At 56.5% G+C, this 14,894-nt stretch overlaps 1 protein-coding gene across 1 annotated transcript in view; it reads right to left on the reverse strand.

Annotated features, from left to right (window-relative positions):
• The window catches only part of CACNA1G (calcium voltage-gated channel subunit alpha1 G), a 60,983-nt gene that overhangs the window by 21,684 nt on the left and 24,405 nt on the right, over window positions 1-14,894 (reverse strand). The window contains exons 10-20 of the mRNA XM_052658284.1: window positions 10,455-10,606; window positions 9,477-9,662; window positions 9,263-9,377; window positions 9,028-9,183; window positions 6,170-6,238; window positions 4,649-4,733; window positions 4,373-4,566; window positions 3,076-3,507; window positions 2,251-2,351; window positions 1,927-2,050; window positions 101-169 (exon numbers count right to left, since the gene is read on the reverse strand). Coding sequence (XP_052514244.1) covers window positions 101-169; window positions 1,927-2,050; window positions 2,251-2,351; window positions 3,076-3,507; window positions 4,373-4,566; window positions 4,649-4,733; window positions 6,170-6,238; window positions 9,028-9,183; window positions 9,263-9,377; window positions 9,477-9,662; window positions 10,455-10,606 — 1,683 coding nt within the window. The remainder of the gene's footprint in view (window positions 1-100; window positions 170-1,926; window positions 2,051-2,250; window positions 2,352-3,075; window positions 3,508-4,372; window positions 4,567-4,648; window positions 4,734-6,169; window positions 6,239-9,027; window positions 9,184-9,262; window positions 9,378-9,476; window positions 9,663-10,454; window positions 10,607-14,894) is intronic.

A 14,894-nucleotide genomic window follows, 5' to 3' on the forward strand; every position in this document is an offset into this window, starting at 1 on the left:
TGCCCCCTCTGTGGCCCAGCCTCTCCCCTGCCCTCTCCCCAACAGCCGGGAACCAGATGGCTTCCATCCAATGCTGACCGCCCCCCGCCCCCCACATCACCTTCACTGTCATCTCAGCCAGAAAGACTGCGGTGAAGATGTAATTGGAGAGGGTCAGGAAAATTCGTTCCTGTAAAAGACAGCAGGCAGGTGTTGCCAGCGGGACCCCCTCTGTGGGCCAGGTCTGCTCTGTGCGCAGAAGCCAGGAGCTGCCTTCAGTGTTTAACTCGGAACAACACCCCCCACTCTCCTCAACATGCAAGCTCCTCCCTGCTCTCCCATTGTCCCTCAGAGACACACACACACACACACACACACACACACACACACACACACACGGAGCCAGCGTCAAGCCCCTTGACTCGCTCAGAGCTCTGAGCACAGTCCCACTCCTGCCCCCTGCCTCCTGGAGTTGCCTTGAGGGAAAGTGATTCCCACCACAGTGCTGTCATCTGAGCCCCAGCGCTCAGGCCCTATTCACTGATTCCTTTCTTAAAACTGGAGCAGCGTTTAGCTTGATCTCTCGATGCTCCATCCTACTCGTCCCTGCTCCAGGTACTTGCTCTCCTGCTGTGTGCCCCAGAAATGGAGCCGCAGGGCAAGATGGGGGCCTGAGTACAGGCTGTGCATCCCCAGGCACCACATTTATGCCAAGCATAGCAGGAGGCTGGGCAGGAAAGAAGGCGGCCCAATCCCCTGATATCTGTGAGCTGATTCCATCGTTGTGTGGCCAAGAGAGGGGTGTAGAGAGCTGGAGAGGCAGCGGGTAAAGTGTGTCAGAGGGAGTGAGACACAGGGAAAGGGGGAGAGGGAGAAGCATGTGATGGAGCTGGAGATGGAGGGGCTGAGTGGGAGGGTGGGGGAGAGACCCGCCACGGCGAGCTCTGAGGCAGGAGGCAGACGAGGGGGTCTGTGTGGCTGGCCACCCTTACTGCACGCATACAGGCTCTCACCTATTCCCAGGCTGGCCCTCCATTGCCCATTTCCCTCCGCCACCACCACCCCTTCCCACCGACCTGGCTGGAGCCCACCCTAATGGAAAACAGAAGCTCTATAACGTTGAAATCCGAACAATGGTGTGGGAGGCCGCAAGGAGGACAGGGTCTACCTCCAAGTTGGTGGTGCAAGATGTCATGAGGGGGAAACAGAACCCCCCACCTTTCTAGGCCTCATATCATTGCTGAGGGGGACAGGCTGTGATGCCAGCCGGGGGAGAGAGCTCCCAGGACTAGCCAGGCCCATCCTAAAGAAGCCAGGCCTGAAGGGGTGTGTCCACACACTCTGACCCATGGCCTCTCCTCTCCTGAGGAGGCCTGGCAGGTGCAAAGCCAAGCATAAGTGACCAATGCTCCCCAGAAGGCCCCTAAAATGCTACTTGTTTGTAACCTGGCAAGACCCAGAGGAGCAACGGACAGCTTCCCTCCCCTCTGGGGCACCACCCACGGGGCAGGCTGGGCAGGGTGCCTCCCCATCAGTGCACAGGTCCTGGTGAGAAGGAGACCCTTGACCACTCAGACCAGCTAGGGCCAGGCTCACTGTTGGCATCACTGCAGTACTCACTGACTCACATACAGGCCTCACGAGCCCTGGCGCACAAGAAGGCACCACTGCAAACAGCAGCGGCAACAAAGCTTACTTTTGCCCAGGCTAGGAGCAAGCCCCCCAGCTGGCTGCTTTTTCACAGCAGGGAAACAGGTGAGGATACAGGAGGCATCCTGGGGTACCAGTTGCAAGGGTCAGAATCAGGGAGATTCCTGGCTCCTTGCTTCTGCGTCTCTCTGGGCCTCCCTGCCTGCCTGGCTCGCTGCATGGGTACAAATCCTCTAACCCGGGAGGACAGGGCACCAAGCAGGCACTCAGCAACTGCTGCCAGCCCCAGTGACTCACAGCACTGTGGGGGTCGATCTTGGGGCGCTCCATGGCGATGGTGATACAGTTCAGGAAGATGATGACGAGGACCACGTGGTCGAACATCTTGTGGGTGATGATTCGGTGACACAGGAGGCGGAACCTGCTCCAAGACAGAGGCAAAGGCTGAGTGGGGGTAAAGCGGGATGGCAGTGAGGGGCACTGCCCAGCCCCTACCCATCCTGGGCCCTCTCGGCCCGAGGCCCTGCTCTCACCCACCCCCATGTCAAGGGACACTTCTAGCATCCCTGGGACAGAGTCACAGGAGAATTACCCATGAGAAGGAGAGATCGGGGTGCTGACCTTGACTGAGGAGGGAAGATGTAGGCAGACCAAGAGTCTCGCTCCAGGCAGCAGGCAGGGAGCCGGGTACGGACCCACGCCCTTATCCGTTCTGCTTTGCTCTGTAGAAGGATGGCCCGGGGAGTGAGCAGAGCCAGGTCTTAAAGGTCCTGATCCCTCACTCCTCAGTAGCTCCGTGGCCCTCACTCCTAGTCTGCTCTCTCCCCTCCGGCCCAGCCCCCTTCCTGCCTTCCCTCCTTCCCTCCTCACTGGGCTTGGAATTATCAAACATTGTCCCCATCACAGCTGTCTGTTCAAAGACACACCTGGGATGAGGAGACACTCGCCCCTTCTCATGTGCTAACCCTGAGGTCCCAGGTCCCTGAGCCCCATCCCCAGGGTTAAAGGTGGTGGTGAGAGGGCTGGGGAAAAGGTGAATGGATAAAAGTGGTGTGAAATCAAGGCTTGTGATGAGGTCGATATAAGAGAGGGGACAGACGAGGGCATCAGTTTGGAGAGATGAGTGATGGGTCTTTCTGAGTCACGGGGGAGGGCCATGAAAGATTCATACACATCTGCCTGAAGTCATTCTTATCCAACAAGGACGCAGAGCTGCAGCCCCAGGCATGATGAGGATCTGGGGTTTGGTGGGGTGGGCGGAGGGACAAAGGGGCTGTTTGGAGCTTGGCTTCAGAGCGGATACCCCTTGAGATCCCTTGAGCGTGATGGTAACTGCCTGAATGCCAAACAACTGGGAGGGAGCTGTCCAGTCCTGCACCAGGTCAGGCACAGCTCCCCTCACTCAAAGTCAGGGGTGAGAGGTCACTGTGCCCACAGGGGCCTCACCAAGTTGCCCTCGTCATCACCATCGTCTCCATCCAGTGGGGGGTCATCGGGCCGCACAGGCTGACTCAGGCGTCCCAGGGCCGAATTGCCGTTGCAGTCCTGGTGCTCAGAGGCTGAGCTGCGGCCGCTGGCTGTGCGGTACAGCCCGGGAACCTGCAGTGTGTCCGGTAGGTCAAAGGAGCTCTTAGCTTCCCTGTCCAGGGAGCCCCTGTGGCGGCGGTCACTGCCCGCTGGGCTAGTGCGCTCCTCTTCCGAGCTCTCCTCCTCATCCTGGCTCTCCCGGCCCTCACCCGACAACAAGGACCTCCGCTCCCCACTTGGGCTCCTTCGCTTCAGGCTGGGGGCACGGCCCAGGCTGTTCCTGCTGGAGCGCCTGCTCGTCCAGCCGCTTGCTGCACTCCAGGGACTGTGTGGGGAACTGCGGACACTTGGCTGAGGAGTGAACAGATGAGAGATTGGTCTGAGCCACAGCTTCGTGGCCCCACACCCCCTCACATTCATCCTGGCTCCTGTGAGCCTCTTGGCATCACATCACTATAGAAGTGTGAGCAGGGGCCCCAGACCTGGATGCTGGGATTCACACCAGCTGTGTGACCTTAGGCAAGTCACTAAACCTTTCTGTGCCTCAGTTGCTCATCTGTGAAAGAGACATGACCTTAGCACCTATCCCTCGTTTAGTCGCATGGCAGGATAAAATCACAGTAACAGCTTGGGCCCTGACACCGACCGCCCGGACTGAAATGCTGACTCTGTCCTCTGCTCAGTGTGGCGCTCCCCACAGTTCACCCTGGTAATCTGAGACTCAGGTCCCCATCTGTAAAATGGGGCTAATATTGGTACCTACCAGAGGGTTGCTGTGAGGATTACATGCTTTTATTAATAGAACACTTATAAGCAATGTCTAGACCAGTGTCTGGCACAGAATCAGTATCTGGATGGGCTTTGCGGTTATTAAGATGAGGTCTTAAGGAGGTATGCTAAGCTCTGCTATGCTAAGTGGCTGCAGTCATGTCCGACTCTTTGTGACCCTAGGGACTTAGAGAGGTAAGGACCTCCCATTTTACGGAGGAGTCTCAGAGGCTGAGTCTTATCCCCAAGGACACTTGGGGAACAGAAGTAGAACTAGAACACCGCTCCTTGGTCCTCAAGGTCAGGGCTCTGGCGTCCGCCTAGATGTCCAGCCCTACTAACACCCCGGGCCTTGTCTAGCCCGTGGTTCAGAGGCTGTCCCCCTGGGCCCGCCAGTTCCACCTCTTTTCCCTCCTGACCCCTGTACAACTCCCACTGCACCCCCTACCGGTGACTTCATCTCGTGGGGTGCTCCTGGCTCAGCCGACCCACTGCTGCTGGTGCGGCGGGAGGGAGGGCCCAGAACCTCGGCCAGGCCGCTACTGGAGCTTTTGGGCAATGACATGGGTGTGGCAGCCGTGTGGATGATGAGTGGTGGTAACAAGCTCCTCCGCAGCTCCGGGTGCTCTCCCAGAGACACCACTGCAGGGGAGAGAGGGTGAGACCCTGAGTCCACTCAAGGCTGGCCAAGAACCAGGGCCTGTACCTGCAGAGAGATACTCACAGGCCAAGCGCTTCTTCCTGTCCCCATCACCATCCAGGCTGGGCGAGAAGAAATCAGGCTCCGACTCCGACTTGGTGGCATCTCCCTAGGGTGGGAGAGCAGCGGGCTATTAGGAACCTGGCCCGGAAGCGGTTAGTGGGATGGACCAAGGTCTCCCTGTCTTCACACACACACACCACAGAGAGGCCACAAGGAACCAGCCACCACGGCACGAGGCATGCACTGGCTCAGACCAGACCCCCCAGGCGCGGGGCCTAGGCCTCCCAAGGGCCCCTGTCACCCCAGAGAAGGCTGGGCTGTCTCCAGAACCCACAGCACAGCTCTCCTGGCTTGGACTGGCTCAAGAAGGGCCGAGGGGACAGGGGATAGTCCAGCGGGTGGGTGGCACAGGTCAGAGGGAGCTGGGGGCCTGAGTGAAGTGGTCACAAGAGCCTCAATTCCAAAGGCCACTGTGCCCTCTGCTTTCCTTCCATGACTGCCCTCCCCTGAGCCTCAGACCCGAGGACCCCAGAGAGAAATCGAAGGACCCCAGACAGAGCCGTTCAGCCCAAGGGATGTTCTCTACTTCTTTCCTCCTTCTTCCCAAAGACCCACCTCTTACCCTGGCCCCATTTTTACCTCTCTCCCTGTCTCTGGGACAGTTTTTTTCTTCCTCCTTAGCAGGTCAGTAGGTTCCCCAGTAATTACACACTTCTCCTTAAGAAGTTATTAAGAAATACTTGATTGCTACTTTTGATAAGGACATAAATATTGCGTAATTGGCATCTCAGGGGATCATTTTCATTAACTCAGTTTACATCCCTAACGAGGCCTTTAATTATCAAGTGGGATCTCCAGGGGGCTGCTCAGCATGCACAGTACCGTGGAGTCCCATGGGAACCCTGGCTTTGCCCCGAATTCTGGTGCCAGCGCAGGAGACAGCAGGGCACAGGCTCAGTGTGGCCAGAGGAGGAGGTGCCCCTGAGCACCTGCTGGCCCTCCCAGGCGGCTACGGGGCCAGAGACACAGAAGTCGATTGAAAATCCTGGTGCATTCTGGCAAGAGGCACATTCACCCTCCCCCATCCTCCAAAGACTTCTCCTAAGATGCGGCAAATTGTGGGGTCTCCAACAGGAGCTTAAGGCAAGGAGGAGGAGAGAGATGGGGGCGCTCGGTCTACGGCAGAGATCCTGACTCCACCGAGGCCCGATGACTCAGACTCTTCGGGGACCATGGCAGAGGCACACACACGCAGTGCACCACGCACGTGCACACAGAGGATTCTAAGTCCCTTCCTTCTCCACTGGTCTGACGGGATGGATTGTGCCCTTTGCTGGTGAACAGGGCAGAGGCAAGGAGGCCCTCCCCTCAGTGTCCTCAAGGGGGAAGGGACTTAAAATCAAAGCAAACCTCACGACACCAAGGACCACCACAGCCACCACAGGTTGCACAGCAGCTGAGCGTGAACACAAGCACAGACACGGAGGCAGAGTGGGGGGCACAGGGCACCAGGGGCATGCTGACTCATGATCGCATACCTACCCCCTGGGAGTCGACAGGCAGCTGAATACAGCTTAACTGTCCACTCGCATCTTCCCGTTTGCTGATTTCCTACAGGGAAAGGGGAGGCAGGGGACGGGCACTGGTCACAGGCGCCCGGCTTTCAAACAGCAGCAATGTTGAAAGAGGAGGAGGAAATGGATGGGTGCAAACCCAGCAGTGGGGGAAATGAGACATGGGGCAAGAGAGGAGAAGAAAGGGGACAGAAGGGTCTTCCAGAATTCAACCACAGGCCCTGGAGCCAGAATGAATCTGAAGGGTGAGGGCAGAGGCCACAGAGATGGGAACAAGGAAAGGGAAAGAGACTGAGCCCCCAGTAACCCTAATAATAACAGCTGCCATTCACTGGGGGTGTGCCAGGCATCACAAAACTACTCCATTAACACTAGCTTGCCCAGGTGAGAAGGAGGTACAGCTAGCACCATCTCACAGGAAGCATCTGAGGTTTGGAGAAGTCAAAAAAATCTGCCCCACGTGATGCAGAGAATAAGAGATGCATCTGGGCCTTGTACCTGAGTCTCCAGCTCACCTCTCACTGGCTCTGAAGCAGCAGGCATGGAGGGTGGGAAGGAGGAGTGGATGGAACGCAGAGGTGAGGGAGGAGCCCAAAGACCAGGCGCATGGACAGGCCTCCTAACTGTAACTCTGCCCTCCACATCAGCATGCTCCTGCTGAGAGGGCACGTGGCAGACAACACTAGGATGATGGCTACGAGGTTGTTTGATATCAATTAATGGCCTCACACAGGGCCTGCTGTCTGTTCATTCAATTAAGTGTGCAGATGATAAATACTCAGGGATTCAGGGCGCTGCCCCCTGCAAGTTGGAAAGTCAACAACCCAGCTGGCTCAGACTCCTAGGCTACTTTCTCCTACATCTTGGCAGGGTGGCAAGCCCAGCAAGGGGTGACCATTGAGGCCTCTTGCTGATGACGGCCAACAAAATGGGGGTGGCCACTGCCTCTGCTGAGGTAGGTTGCCTCCTTGGTAAAAAAGCAGGTCATTGCAATAGCAAAAGCCAACGTCTTCTGCCAGATTTGGGGGCGCCCTCAGAGCCACAAGTGTGCCTCTGAAAATTCCATGCAGTTGAGGGCAGGTGTCTCTGCAGGTGTCCAGGTCACTGGCATTGAGTGACCAACCTCCGCACCGACCCAGGGGTTTCTAGGATAGATAGTGAGCAGCTGACTTCGCTCCTCACATGGGCGTCTCAGGGCCATGCTGCTGCCCACCCCCACGAAGAAGCTGATCTTGAAATCCTTTCTCCATCCCACCCCAGACCCAAAGCATCACACCCTGAGTGAGACCCTCTCCTAGGCACTTGTTGAGGAGGGTATGGCCCCAGACCCTGGGGAAACCCTCATGCTGGGACAGCCACAAGCCCCCAGGAGGGCCAGAGTGACTAGGCCAGGCCCAAAGGCCAGACTGCTCTCCATTCCCACACGCAGACTTTGTTGCTGCCTAGCAACCAGGCCAGTTCCACAGCTCTCAGTTTAACAAGGTGTCTGCTGGAAGGACTAGGGATGGGGAGGGGTGCCTGTACCAGGCATCTCCAGGACTGCCAAGACGGCTGAATGGCCACTTGAAGGAGGGAAATAGGCTTGGGGTGTTTTCTATTTCCATAGAGTTCCACAGGAATTTTTCTGAGGGAATCTTAGCTGTCAGGAGCTGTGGTTTGGAAGACACTGAAGGACCACTGTCCCCACTCAGCTCCTCCACCCACAGGCCAAAAGCAGTGGCCAAGCGGTGGGTCTCCATGTAGACCTTGACTCATATGGAACACACTGACATCCTTAACCCTTTAGGCCACAGAGGGTTAATAAAGGTCCCATCCAAGGGAGAGTACCAATGTCCCTCCCTCCCATCAAGAGGCCCAGGCATCACCAAGGGTGGGGAGGAAATGCAACAACGGTTAACTATGGAACTCCAATGGGAGGACGCCGGCATGGGAGAGGCATACCCACACCTGCATCCAGCCCAGCCCACAGGGAACAGCCCTCCCTCGCAAGGCTGGGAAGGAGTCAGAAAATAGACTTTTGTTTTTCCACCGTGTGCTGGATATTTATAGACCAGGCCGCAGCGGGAGCTTCCATCCGGGTCACCCGGAGAGAAATGGACCAAGAGCTTCTCCACACCCAACCTGGAGCATTTCTAGGTTGAGTCGACCTGCCCTGTGCAAGGTGCTGGGAAGCTGGGCTGGGCCTGGGACTCGGGTAGGAAGAGGGGCTGAGCTGAGGGAGCAGAATGGTATGCAGCCCTTCAGGCGGAGACTGCGTCCTGGCAGGGTGAGGGTGGGATCAATGTAAATCAATATTAATTGATGATGCTGCCTATGACGAAAGTGATGGAGCCTGGGCTGGAAATAGGACGCTCATCTCTGCCATGCCCGCAGCTAATTGGGCTCATTTCTCAACCAGGGCAGCTCAGTTCTCCCTGGGCGCTGGTGCCATCTTCACCAGCTCAGCCAAAGCCCAGATGATTTGCATGCAAACTTCTCCCACCCTTCAACTCAGATGGGTTCCTTCCAGATGTCCCCAAGCACACCTGTGCTCAGGGATCCAGCTGTCCGTGTGCCAACACTCATCTTGTCCAGCTCCCTGGGGTAGAGTCTAGCCAACTTTGTCGGGGAAGCCCACTCAGTAGCTCACCTTGGATCCAGGGATACTCCCCCCCAACAACCACCCTGTCTCTCAAGTGCCAAGGGGCTGCCTGAAACTCAGAACCCCCCAGTCCTAGTCCCCCAGCCTGTCTGAAGGGCACTTCCTGCAGAACCTCCCAGGACACCGCCACTCCAGCAGTGCAGCCAATTCCTCCTGGAAGTGGACTGCTGCAGGCAGGGGGTTACCTCCGTTTGGAAGCCCTCCACTAGAATGGCAACGAGCAGGTTGAAGAGCACATAGTTGCCAAAGGTCATGAGGGCGATGAAGTAAAGGGCAGCCCAGGATGACGTGGAGGCCATTCCATTGTAGAGCACCTTGTTCCAGTCCTCCTGAGTCAGGATCTGTGGGCCGAGGAAGGGAGTCAGGGCCTTCACCGGGGCACCCCCACCACCCTGCCCACCCTCTCCTGTTGCCCTGCACCTGAAAGACAGTGACGATGGCCCAGAGCAGGGAGTCAAAATTCTTCCGGTCCGGCAGCGTGTCCCCATCCCGCTCAGATGCAAATTTGCAGCCGAAGAGATGCATACCCAGGATGCTGAAGACACAGGAGCCGCGGGATTGGGGGTCAGGGCCCCAGAAACCCCTGCCCCTCAGGCCCTCACCCCGCTGGCACGGATGCCGCACCTGCCCTCACCTGAAGATGAAGATGAAGAGCATAAGCAGCATGCAGAAGGTGGCCACGTTGTCCATGGTCTTCATGAGCACCACGAGCTGCCGCTGCAGCGCCGGCAAGAAGCGCACCAGCTTCAGCACCCGCATCAGGCGGAAGGTCCGCAGCACCGACAGGCCGCCCCCCTGCTGGCCCACGATCTCCCACACGCTGCAAGGGGCGGGGGGTGGGGCAGGAGCCAGAGCCTGAGCCTGAGGCCTCTGCATGCTCACCTTCCCCCCCACCCCACCCACTGGGAGGGCACAGAAGCACCTGAGGGCCTGGCCTGGCCAGCACTGAGAAAGTGGGCTCTGAGGGAAACTTGGGTCTCTAGGCAGGAGCTCCAAGAGGCAAGGGGCAGGGTGACAGCTCCCTCCCTCCTGCTCTCCCCTCCGGGCCAGTCCTCTCCTTCCTTCAGCCAAAGCAACAGCCTCAAGTTATGGAATGTTTGCTTTGTTCTCTTCTAATGAAATCTAAAGCCAATTCCAAAAAGCAATAAAGCAGTTCTTCTGGCCCAGGGCCTGAGGCGGTGGGGAACAGTGGAACACTTTCCCAAGGTCTTGGAAACCCTAAAGCAAGTTGCCAGTCTCCAAGCACTTTGTAAGCAGGGACAGCTGGCTGGGCCTTACACCTCCTCCAACTCTGCTCCAAAGCCAACTCCCCAATCTTTGCCCACCCCAGACCTGCATGGGGTCAAGGACAAGGAGTGGAAATGAGAGCAGAGATTTCAGAGGAGCCTGGCCAAAGCAGATGGAAGACCACATTCTGTGCGAGCAAGGGAGGGCTGAGAGAGAGTGTGGTATGCGCTGCGAGGGGCACAGAGAATCCCCAGCTAGGGGAGCAGGGGGCCTCTGGGTCAGTGGGGCCTGATTCCAGGCCCAGAGGAACTGGGTGTGTGGCTCCTCACCCCAAGCTACCCTAAGGGCATTCCTCAGGCAAGAGGGAGCAGAGGGGCAGTCATACCTGATGACAACAATGACGCCGTCAAAGATGTTGTAGGGGTTCTTAATGTAGCCAAAGGGGCCATATACTAGCAGCTTCAGCAGCATCTCCAGGGCAAAGAGGCTGGTGAAGACGATGTTGCTGATTTCCAGGGCATTGGTGAGCTCCTCAGGCTAGAAGACAGGGTGGACCGTGAAGGAGCAGAGGCTTGTCCCTGAGCCCCTTGTCCCCGTCCTCAAAAACATCTGGCCTTCCTACACATCCGGGAGCAGGGACAGCAAGCTAGGGGCTGAATGCTTGGGCTAATGGGAGGACGCCCCCCAAAAGCATCCATAAGAAAATGCACTCGGGGTGGCCAAGGCACAAAGCCCCCAGCCCCTAGTTATTTTCAGCTGAGTCTCCGATCCTGGGGCCACAGGCTCGCTGGAGGCCTGTGCTGTGGGTTCCACCCACTTCCTACTGGGTGCTCCGAGACCCAGCCTGTCCTGTGCTGTCACGTCAGCTCAGCAGGCCCAGGCCAGCTGTGCACTGATGCTGGTGGACACCAGAAGGTGATTGCCAAGGCCTCATACACATATCCAGTCACACAGCCATACGCGAAGTCACATGTTCTCCACAATTACTCTGTGGACTTGGCAGCATTTTCTTGGACAACTGTTGGCAACATTATTTCCTTCCAGACACACACACACTGCATACATGTACACACAAAGACACACAAATGCATACATGCGCGCACACACACGTGCACACAAGCAAGCATGTACATACAAACACACCAATGAGCAGATGGGAGATCCCCAAGAAAGATGTCACACATGATGTGGTACCTGGAGCTGCTCCCCGAGACTGGGACACCTGGGTTAATTCTCAGCCTATCCTGTCAAATCACTGTGTGACCTTTAGCAAGATCCTTAATCTCTCTGGTCAAATGTAAAACACTGGAAGTAATTAATACTCCTACCCAGGGTCTGGGATTAGGACAGCGAACACGTACTAGAGAGGCCATCAGACTTAATGACAAACTCTACTTCATTTGCTCTTCTAGCACAGAATATTAAGTGCCTCCTCCCTCTTAATATGGTGGCTCAGCGGCAAGGACTCTGCCTGCCAATGTAGGTGCCCCAGGAGATGCAGGGTCAATCCCTGGGCTGGGAAGATCCCCTGGAGGAGGAAATGGCAACCCACTCCAGTATTGCTGCTGAGATGATCCCATGGACAGACAAGCCTGGCAGGCTATAGTCCATGGGGTCACAAAGAATCGGACATGACTGAGTGACTGAGCATCCCTCCTAATATTAAGTCCCTACCATATAATCCACCAGGCAGGCAAAAACATGCCAGCAATGCTCCCTGCCTCCTGGGAGTTCAGAGTCTAGCTGGAAACAAATCATACACACACGAAACCGTTGAATAACCACGAGAGGCCTTAGATGCTTTGGTGCCAAAATAAATTATCCAGATAGTAAATCCAGGAGTTCGGAGGAGAGAAGGTGACTGAGGAACACACTGGGAAAGCCTTAGCTGGGAGACAGCTCTTGAAATGAACTCTGAGGGTGAATGGGGTCTCTCCAGGCAGAGAGGAGGGGAAGGCATCACAGGGCTGAGGACAGGGAACGAGCCATGTCAGGGGAGAAAGGGAGGCCCAACCTGGTTGATGACTGAAGCTGCAGGGTGAAATATGATTGGCTCAATGGAGCCTACTGCCCACCTGATGAGGTGTTTTGATCACCCCCAAAGCCCAAGGTGCATACTAGCTACACTAGAAGTTTGAATAAATAACCAGTGAAGTCCTTAGTCCATCAGATACCTCCCCCTGTTTACCCAGCTGCCTCATCTGGCCAGCTGCCCAGGTAGATCACCCAAGCATGGAGTCAGGCCCTGGGTACCACCAAATATATCTTAATAATCCCAATCTACACAGCCAGCCTGGGTGAGAAGTGGGAGAGGTGGTAGGCTGGGCCTTCTGATTGGCAGGTGAGGGGCATTTGAGAGGTCAGTGGCTTCTCAGAAGGAGAGAAGTTTTCAGCCCACACATGGATTCTCTCCAGAGAGGTCTGGGGAGCTGAGCCAGGGTCAGCTGGCAAGGCTGAGAGCCAGCTGTCCAGAGACGGAGTAAGTGTCATGTTGCCTCAGCAGATCTCAGGTGAGAGTTTGCCCCCCAGACTGTGGGTGGGGGCAGTGCCACCTGACTTAGCCAGTGGGGTCACAGAGGACCACAGCACAGGGCAAGGGGCCACAGTCAGGACAGCTAAAGCCCAGGGCTTAGGCCCCCCCGGGACTAAGTGGATCGCCCACCTTCTGCTCCCAAGTCCAGTCTGTCGGGAAGCTGTGGTCAGTGAACCTGCCTCTCTGTCACTCTGCCACCTACCCAGTTGTCCATTCTTGGATTTGATAAAGATGGTAAGTGCAGGCCACACGGGTACGACGCTCTGTGGGTCTCACCTCGTACCATGCACACAACAACCTTCCCTTCCACATCTTGCAGATAAGCACAAGAGGCCAAAAGATGATGCACGGCCAGTGCAAAGTCACAGGATGGGGAGAGTGGGAGTGGGATCCATTCCCACCCTACTCTGACTCCAAGAAGAGTAGACAGACAGGATCCAGAGGTGACAGTGAGGGGCTCATGAATCCAGACACATGGACGGACTGAATACATAAAGTATCTTCTTTGGTATATAAGTTATATTCCACATGAATGCAGAGGCATTAATAAAGAACAAGTCTGAAAGTATAACACACACATATAATGGGTAAAGTTTAGAGCATATGAATTAACCACAAAAAAAGCCACCGAAGACAAAACTTAATAAAATGGTGAAAACATGATAGCTTTTGGTATCACGTATTTACTTCATTAGTGAATCTGTGAAGTACAGCCAGGTGTGTAGGGAGAGGGATGTTCTCACTGTTTCTTGATGTTGTCTACAGGGCTGGCGGCAGTCTGTACCTGAGGGCTCACACATAACGCACAGACACACACACTCCTGCCAGCACCCCAACCTAGAGCCTCATCAGAAGGGTGGTGCAGGCTCCCCGAAGGCCTGCGTCACCGCTCTCCTCGAGGGGTGGCGGCAAAGGCCGGAGCTCCAGCCTGCCCAGCCAGGAGGCTCCAGGACTGAAGGAGCAGGTAGGAAGGAGGGCCTGGCTGGCACTCTCCCCCGGCCTTCACTTGTTCTCCTCCGTGCACAAACTTATGGGCAATGCCTATTCCCTTCCAGGGCACCAAATTCCCCGTGATCCATGGGAAAAAAGTGCTCTTTTCTCAGACAGCCAGGTCTGCCCAAGTTACTAAATCAGAAGCTGGGAATGTTCTGCAAATGCAGGACGAGGACACAGAGACACAATCTTAGCAACACCGTTGCCCCAGGGACCAGAGCTGTGATCACAGTCACTGCAGCTGCAGAGGGACAGAGAGGAAGCCAACTCTGACTAGTGCCCTGCACCGCTAAGCCCTTCCTCCCGGAGGTCCGTTTCCTCCCTGCTCACACCAGAAAAGGGAGGGATGTAGGCTTCCTTGACGGCAAGGAGGCTGAGGTTCCGAGATGTGGTGCCTTGATGGAGGTCACATCGCGCGCTTAGAAAGGCCCACCTGCACTTGCCTCCACATCTCTCCAGGCTGCCGCCCCGCACACACCCAGACCGCCGGCACAAACTCATACAAGCCCCTCTGGCTGCCAGGAAGTCCTTTTTCTGCTCTAGACTGCATCCTCCCTCCTGTTCAAGGAGGTCAAGGCCCAGTAGGGGCCTTTCTGCACATGGAGGCCAGGCAGCTTGAGGTTCTCACCCAGAAGCCCCAGGCTCTTCTCTATGTGAGGCTAACTGTATATCTCCCATCTCCCAGTGCTTCCCCTCCCCTTAGCCTGTCAGCCTGGAGTAACTGGGCCCCGGGTAAGCTGCTCAATACTTCCCAGCACCAGGACTCCCCTGAAACCCAGAGCACCTTTATCCACTAACCCTTAAAGTCCCCATGGTGTGTGCAACCCTGCTAAGAGGTGGGGCTAAACCTGAATGCAGGAGGCCTGCCAACTCGGAGACTTTCCACTTGGGTGACCCAGGCAAGTCCTTAACCTTGCTGGTTCCCAGTGGCCTCTTCTATTAAACAGGGTAACACCCCTCTGTGGCAAGGCTGCTCCACCCTGTGGAAACACCCAGGCCAGAGTCCTGCTCTACTGGCCCCATGGGCACTGACAGCAGTCCTCACATGTGGTAGAACAGAGTGCCTGCAGTCTGAAGCTAAGCACCATGTGGAGGCAGACACCAGAAGGGCCCCAGGAACTCAAGCCAGCTGAGGTCAGTGGGCCAGTGGGGAGAAGGCAGTGGGAGGAGAACTCCCATGGAAGGTATCCCCGGCTGCCAGGGGGCCTGAGCAAAGGAGCAGAGGAAGGAATGTGCAGGGCATCCTCCAGGACAGAGGATCCAGTGTCTGCCCTGGTCAGAGGGTGGGAGGGGCCTCTG

The sequence above is a fragment of the Budorcas taxicolor genome, chromosome 19 (genome assembly GCF_023091745.1).
Source record: "Budorcas taxicolor isolate Tak-1 chromosome 19, Takin1.1, whole genome shotgun sequence".
NCBI lineage: Eukaryota > Metazoa > Chordata > Mammalia > Artiodactyla > Bovidae > Budorcas > Budorcas taxicolor.